This window comes from Hylaeus volcanicus, chromosome 7 (assembly GCF_026283585.1).
Source record: "Hylaeus volcanicus isolate JK05 chromosome 7, UHH_iyHylVolc1.0_haploid, whole genome shotgun sequence".
In the NCBI taxonomy this organism is placed as follows: domain Eukaryota; kingdom Metazoa; phylum Arthropoda; class Insecta; order Hymenoptera; family Colletidae; genus Hylaeus; species Hylaeus volcanicus.
The window spans coordinates 20,600,519-20,608,725 of record NC_071982.1 but is presented as its reverse complement, the minus strand read 5'-3'; the positions used below and the strand labels follow the sequence as shown (position 1 = coordinate 20,608,725).

Below are 8,207 nucleotides of genomic sequence, written 5' to 3'. Positions count from 1 at the left end.
GTTTCGTTTCGTTTCGTTTCGTTTCGTTTCGTTTCGTTTCGTTTCGTCGGCTGGCTCGTCGAGGCGCTAGAAGGGCCGGCTTCGAGGGCCTCCATTACTGGCGACTAAAAAGAGGAACAGGGAAAATGGTAAGAGAGAAGCAGAAGAAGAGGGGACGGACGAGGAGGTGGAGGGAGGGATCTTGAGCTGCACCCAGCTCGTTTCTTCTTCTCGGCGCAAAGGCGAGAATGAATGCTCGGCAGCGGCAAATAAACGAGGAGGAGGAGGAGGAGGAGGGCGAGGGGAGAAAAGAGGATGAAGACGAAGAAGAAGAAGTCGAAGCGCGAGAAAGCTCCGCGAGAGGAAGTCGAAGGGGAGCGAAGAGAGGCCCGTGGGAGGAGAAACGGTGGAGGAATTACCGGTTCGTTGGCTAACTGGCTTCATAGAAGAAAAACCTCTTTATATCTCGCGCACGCACGTAAACTGGTACACCAACGGCTGAAAAACGCGCCTTCGAGCCTCGAGTTTCATCGAACACACCCCCGTGTGCACGAGTGCCGCGCGGAACAAAGCCGCCGGAAATCGCCCGAGTGGTACTCCCAGTACTGGCGCCATCTTGTACAGGCTGCCAACTTCCTCGATCGGGAACGCGCGGCTGCTCATTGTTCTTCTGGTTGGGGTACTCGCGACACATTTCGGATGGAACCCACTTTTCTCTGTTTATGGACTCTTGTAACGCGCTATTGCCAGCGATGACTTTGACGATGGCACTCTGTGAGCTGAGGCAGTTGCCGCGCGCGTTAATTTCGCCATGCTCGAAACAATCTCCGCGACGTCCACGTTCGAAAGTCGGATACGCGTCAACCTTGACCCTCGTTCCTTTTTACATATCGAAATCGCTATCCCGTTCTTCTTGCGCAAACATTATTTCTCTCGAGCAGTCCCTCCAATCTTATATGCTTAGGTGGGTGTAGGTAAACATTGTACAGCACGTGTAAGTAAAAGGTAAAGCTAAATAAGCGTCCTCTCCCTTTCTCTCTTGCTCTTTCTTTCCTTTTTTCGTGGTCGGATACGCGTCAGCAGGAGCGTGCACGAAGTGTCTCTTACCGAGCACTGGTGCCTTTTCATTCGAGTTAGTCGGTTGGTCTCGCCTCTCGAGGAAAGCGCGGCTAAAGGGTTTCGATTTCCCTGCCGCGCCCGCACAGGTCTTTTTCACTGGCTGGAGATTTCATACGCGCCTGCGAAACAGCACCTTTCATTTCTAATTTTAGAGACGAATTTTGGGGAGGGAAGGGGGAGCTTCGTATCCTCCAAGTCCTTCTCTGTGTTCAGCAAAAGTGACGATCGCCGAAACCTCGGATCGGTCGGAGGAATAACAGTTTAATAATCTCGCGTTCTCCGAACCTGACGAAAATCTTGGCCCCTCGATGGGAAAGGACAACGCCAGGGGGGGTGAAGAGGGGGTTGGGAGGGTGTGGGCGTCGGGGAACGACGGATCGGACGGGAAAGTGTAATTTCAGTTTGAAACAGGAACGGGAGAGGCCGACCCACATCGAGACTTGGAGTGTTTGTATTGCTGACGCGGCGATCCAATCCAATCCAATACCCATGGCGGATAGGCAACACACAGCGCGTATGCTACCTACATATGAGCGAATCTCTCTCTCTCTCTCTCTCTCTCTCTCTCTCTCTCTCTCTCCTCTTCCGTTCGCGTCGCTTTCTCGTCAGCTTTCCAATACAATCTCGCGCGGCTCGACCAGGCGGAGCTTTCATTTTGTAATTAATTGTCCGCCATTTTAAATCATTTTTTTTTTCGGGAGTACGAACGCCCGTGACTTTCCAATTAAATCGCCACTCCTCGCGGATCCTCGTGTACGTCGCGATACGATGCGGTGAACGTTGCAATTTTAGCTCGTTTCGTCGCAAAACGATGCCGAATTCGGGACAAGAACGTGGACATTTAACGCCGAGGCCAATAGAATTCATCTTTGGAATCCGGGTGTTAGCTCGATAGAGAGATTGCTACGAGAGGGACGAATCGATGTAAACGTTTTCTTTCTTTTTAATTACTTTATTTAAGGTCGCGTCAACTACGAGGTCATTGGTACGTAATTACCACGTAAATGATCACAATTTAATTACAATTTATTTAACCTGTTAAAGGGATTCGTTGTTGTTGATATTTTACTGTAAGCTGTGATTTAGGTATCTCGTAGCGATGAGTTTTTGCGTAGGCTCGGAATCGATGCAAAATTCCTCGCCTTTATCATTTAAAACGATAGTTCTTTCCGGAAGATCCGTTCGCTGTTGAAGTACTATGCCTCACCCAAAGAGAAATTAATACCCCTAACTCGCGTCGACGGCAGGCTCTAATTAAATACCTGAGCGTAGTAACGATTCCCCGCGATGGGGTTGAAGCGGTCAGCCGGAGCGTGCGTTGGCAGTCTGCTATTATCATAAACGCAACAATAACGAGGGATGATCCGACGTGTAAACTGTCGAAACCGTGGCCCTTTTTTTTCCGGCGAGGGTGAGGATTACCGTGGGGGCCCCTCTCGTTTCGGGGTTGGGATCCACGGGGGATGTTATTGTTGCCGCGGCGAGCGAGACGAGACGATCGCTGCTGCTGCTGCTGCTGCTGCTGCTGCTCCGTGGAGTAGAGACAGCCTGGACTCTGTAACGGGGACCACCCCCTTCGACCCTCGATAATATTGACGGTGTTTGCCGCCTCCCATTACGAGCTCGATTGAACCAAACTATACGATTATCATGCGTCAGTGATAGTCTGCGAATCCTTGGAACTTGGGGTGCGGAAAGCTGACGGAGCTTCAACCCTTAAATGGTAATTCCAGGGGCGTTCGAAAGTGCCCAGGTCTATGGTAAGTGTCGCTGTAATTATAATTAAAGGAGACTCCATTCAAAATAAACTGTTACGATATACACGTGGTGGCCACTGGTCAGGGAAATCAGGGAAAAGTCAGGGAATTTTGTAGCAAGTCGAGAGAAACGAGTCTATCGTTTAATTTCGACAAATTTTTTCGATAGACAGAAAATTGTATATCGTCGGAATTAGACGATCGAATCAATCGAACGAAGCCATCGAGGAGGCACGCGTCGGCAGTCGGTAGCGGTCAAGTGTAGACGATTCCGAGTTTTTAACTGGAACAAGTGGATCGATGGTCCCTTGGCTAAATACGCGATATCAGATAACGAATACATGAATGATTCACCGAAACGATTCGTTACGGTTTCCCTGGAAGCGACCAAGGGACTCGGAGCCGCGACTCCTCAGCGGAAGAGCTTACGATCAATTCAATTAAAATTGATTTCCACTCGTCGCGATACATCAAACAAAAACGGTTGCCCGTCTCCCCCGCGTGCACGTCGACTCCTCTCGTTTCGTGCTCTACCCCCTTCGCTCCGTTAAAAAGCATGATCTCGCGATTCGAAATCGAGTTAGTTTATAAATATTCAAACACGAGGGAGGGGGAGGAACTCAAAGCGTTCCTGGGGGAGGCACCGTAACCGTTTTGTTCTTTTGTCAGCGGCGTCGTTACGTCGTGCTTCCAATTTTTTCCGTCTCTCCCTCTTTTCCCCGTTCCGATCTCCAGTTGTATTCGCGTGGGCGTGCTGGGACTCGACTCGTCCCGGGGGACGGTAGCAAGTACGGGGTGTCCCATTAGAAACAGATCACGTAGTTCGATCATTTCCAAGATATCTAGGTGACAGAACCAACTTGTTGTGAAACGGGGACGTTCCTTCAGGCTTTCAACCCTAGAATTCATCGTTCCATCGACTATAAAATTCCTTCCAACTATGAAGAAAACAACCCCTTTAACCAAGAATAACGAGTCAAACGACACCGCGAGTCGCAAGGTGCGGAATTGGTCGCGTAAGAGTAGCGATCGATCGCGAATCCGAGGTTCGAATCTCCGTGTCTTATTTTTCCCCGACTCCCACACCGTCCTTCAACTTACCAAAAGGTATCTTCAAGCCCGGTTCGGTCGTTCCACCCCGTATAGCGGTCTCTCCTTCCGTGCGTGCGTGATCGCCGCGCGAGACACGCGGCGTATTGCCCTTTCGAAAATCCGTTATTAGCATCGGAGGCTCCATTATGACGTTTCGCGATGCTGACAAACACTCAGCCCCGCCGTTCGGTCTTCCGTTCGACGTTCCGAGCTGTGTGCACGCGCGTTTACATATTATTCGAGGGAACACGGGACACGCGCCGCCACGCTCCGGCCCATTCACCTACGCCAGCGTTTCGCCCCTCGTCGAGACCGTTGTTTCCACCGACGGAAGGTGTTCGATACTCGTCCACCGTGCCCGACTATTTTCCAAGCTTCGTCCACAGATTCGCGGACGATTGGGAATTATAGGTCGCGAGGATATCAGGATCTCTGACAGGGGAAGGTCGCTGGTTTTTAATCGGGATTTAAAGGAGAGGAAGCTTCGACGGGTCCCCGGAACATTTATTTCAGAATGGAATTTATTTACATGGATTTATTTTACTGGAAATCTAGGACTAAAGAGGTCCTATAATATTACTATAATATTTTCTCTCGATGCTGTAGAATCTAACATTTATCGCGTATAGATTCGTTTTCATCGACGCTTGCAGTCAGTGCCATAAGTATTCGTACCCTCTATATTTACTGAAAATATTCGTTTAATTTAAACGAACGCTTCGTGTTTCTATATAAATATCTATTTGTAGATATATACATGTGTGAAATTTATTCACGTGCATATTTGTAACGGAGAATTGAGTTGGAAACATGAAGCCTATCGTTTAACACGTTCACGCCGGCGTGTACCACCCGTGTCGCACGCATATATGTCCACATCGGACGGCGTGTACCAACGGTGGTTCTCTCTCGCGTGTCTATCAGATGACCTACTCCTAGTTCGTAGCCTATTTCTATTCTCAGCCTATTTCCACGAGAAAGTATAAAACTGACCATAGTGATATTGAAATTTCAGGTTACCAGAGCTCCGACTACCAAAGCGGGGGTTACGAGAGCGCTGGATCGAGCCAGGTCGGCTCCGTGCCTGGACCATGGGCAAGGGGCTACGGCGCCACACCCCACGCCTATCAGCAGCCACGTTATCAGCACCCGGAATACGCGCAGCGCAACAACTACAGCACTCAGCAGTACGGCCGGAACAATTATCAGAATTCACAGTACAACAATAGCTATCATCAGCAACGGGTAAGACTCGTACTCGTCGCTCAATAGTCCCGAATTCGTCGTGTTCCCAAAAAGTAACTTTCACCCGTTCTGCCATAGCGAAGTTTTTATTCTACAATTGCTTTGGATCTAGCCTAGATTCGTCGTGGTCCCCAACGTCGAGTAAAATTTTATTCAGCAATTCCTTCAGACCTCGAAGCCTTTAGATCGACCTTACCAGTCCACGTTCGCAGCGAACAGACCTCCGAAAATGATGAAATTCGTTAACCAAGACGTTCCTTCCGGTGTTATAGAATTATTCGTCCAATTACCAGGGAAACGGTAGCGGAAGCAGCGGCAACAGGGGAGGGTGGAGACGGTAGACGTTGGAACACCATCGTGTTCGTCGTCGCGGTCGCAAGGTCAGGTTTATGGGAAAGATTCACGTTCGCGCGGTCGCCTAGGATCGCGAAAGCATCGTTAGGACCAGGAGTAATCGTCTCGTGGCGAGCAATAAATGACCGCACTGTTCCGTATCCGTTCACCTAACGGAGCCTTTTAAACGTGCAATACGCATCGATTCCCCGATGTTCTTCGGATCACGAGCGTTACGTTTCGTACACATCATTTTCAACGAGATTATCGTGAACGTTCCTCGATGAAACGTTAGCAACATTTAGGCAATCGAAACGCCGTGAAATGGAGTCGATTTGTACCCTTCTTGCATCGATCCTGATATCCTTCCCTTGTACGTCGTAAGGAGACCGATCGATCGTTACCAGGTTTCGCTGCGAAGCACGACATTGCAAAGAAATGATTCCATTCCACGGCGCGCAAAACGGATGCACGACGCGGCCAGTGCAGGCAGTTATTACTCACGAGTTAGCGGCGTAAGAGTGTATCGAATGATGTAATTTTATATGAACATTTGTGTAGGCAAGGATTAAAAAAAAAAAAAAAAAAAAAAAAGAAGAAGAATGTACAATATTAAATGGTTCCGCGGAGGGTTGCTCCGTCGCTGCAGACGATTAGGTAGAAGCGGGAGCAACGTTCGTGCGAGCACAATCTGGAAACGTGGAATTTAATCGTATATTTTAGCGACCACTGTCGGAACGGAGTCCATTGGTCCTTCGAGATCGTACAAAAGACATCCGGGCATAGCTAGGCAAAGTCTCTGTATCCAGATAAGAAGTAACAATTAAAGATACGAAAAAGAGAGCGATCTCGAACGACGGACTCGTTTCGTTCCGACCGGAGTCGATACAATTCGGAATTCACCGCGTGTATCGTCGACTCTCGCAGCCGTTCAGCATAATCTTAAGTTTAGTTTTCAGGACGAGAAAAATTCCGTTCGTCGACGAAGATTTTAATAACGCGATTCGATGTATGTTATCGTACGTTCGTTCGGCATCGAATCTGAATCGTGTACTTGATTGCAGGTTCGAGCATCGAACGTACCTCGTGTCTGTTCTTTATTCATGTCGTCTGTGCACAACCGACCGAAAGGGATACTTGTATAATTTCCCTGTAAACGACTCGCACGACATCACATGAACATTTTTTTGTATCGTATGCACTTGAGACAAATATAATTTAATTGGTTCTACGTTCGACTGGATTCCCCGACCAAACCATCCTTCGCAGTCTTCGCCTAGGATACGCGTTACAGCTTCGGGAGCTGGTAAGTAGGATCAAAATTGAAATAAAAACTGTGGTGGCACCTCCTGTTAGAGAGACGGACACCGCGAGTTTTCTCACAGGCACTCGGTCCCGTCTAATATCCATCGACTCCAAACATCCCGGTGTCTAAAGCACGGGCCCAGAACGAAACGCTTCCTTCCTTTTCTCCAAAGCCACCACAACTACTCAAATTTCCCTGTATTCGTTTATCGGTTATGCATTCATCGGTACGAATGTATCCATTTGTTAGATACCGTTTGGAGCCAGGATTTTACGCGCTCCGGTAAGTAAGCAAGATGGCGTGCCGGTGTAGGGTGGTCAGCGTCGAGTGCCGCGGCCATGATCTCGTTGATTCTACACCTTCGCCTCGCGAGTCTTTTCGGCTGGCCAAATGAAAGCAGTTTCCAGCGGCACAGACCGAAAACTCTTTGTCGAACCCTGGCCGAACAATGCGAACATTTTGGGAAATTGGAAAGCGTAATCGGCGCGAATGGCGTGGCATGGTATCACGGTTGAAACCAGGCGGTCGGGTACATCTGGTACCGGTCTACCAGAGCGGCCGAGCATTGAACCAGCGAGTACCACTCGAGAAAACAATAGCGAGCAGCGCTCTTGTTCTACCCCTCTCTCTCTCTCTCTCTCTACTCCCTTTGGCTCCTCTATCGTCACCCTGAAATCTGGATCCTACACTGTATAGAACGCTTCCATCGAGCAGCGGAGACGCTGGATTTTTTTAACCGAGCCAACCTCGTGCCAGCGACTCCGTCTCGGATACCTGACGCCCGCACTGCGTGTTTTTAACGAGTATACTCGTCGCGCGTAAAATTTTGTTACCATTATTCATTTAAGAGTAGCCTAGTTTACACCGGACAGTTGATACGGGCATCGATAATTATATTTGTACGAAATTGTATCGACTGTCGAATGCAGCGAGCGTATCAGACCAAGCCGATACGCGTGTTAAATATTCTTCAATGCGTCAGTGAAGCTACCGTTTAATATTCGTAAACCTTTCGCAGAGAGGAAAGTCTTTAGCTAAGACTGCCTTACAGCAACTTGTCCCTTGCGCAAGTCGAAGTCCGCAGTCGAAGTCCGCAGTCGAAGACTTTTAAATAGTCAGAGGGACCGATCGTGATCATCCCGAACGATGAACATCTAGCGTATCGGCACGCATTGTGCTCCTCGCGGCCAATTTAATGTGCATTACCCGCATAAGATTATCCGGTCCGTGCGATCCAAGCCGATATTTCCGATAGCCCGCATGGCTGAGTGTAAACAACCCTTCCGTTCCCTGGAACTCCGCTCTCACACTATTTTATGCCTACTCCCTCCCTCTCTCTCTGATCTAAATACCGCGCGCAATTTTGTAGCTGGGAT

General features: G+C 49.0%; 1 protein-coding gene across 2 annotated transcripts in view; it reads left to right on the top strand.

Annotated features, from left to right (window-relative positions):
• LOC128880249 (5'-3' exoribonuclease 2 homolog) overlaps positions 1-6,756 on the top strand; it is a 29,187-nt gene extending 22,431 nt beyond the window's left edge. The window contains exons 16-17 of one of the 2 annotated variants that reach the window (XM_054130117.1): positions 4,963-5,192; positions 5,486-6,756. In XM_054130117.1, coding sequence (XP_053986092.1) covers positions 4,963-5,192; positions 5,486-5,533 — 278 coding nt within the window. In that variant the 3' untranslated portion in view covers positions 5,534-6,756. Of the gene's footprint in view, positions 1-4,962; positions 5,193-5,464 lie in introns of both variants that reach the window. The other variant, XM_054130116.1, reaches the window with a different exon arrangement.
• The last annotated feature ends 1,451 nt before the right edge of the window (positions 6,757-8,207 follow it).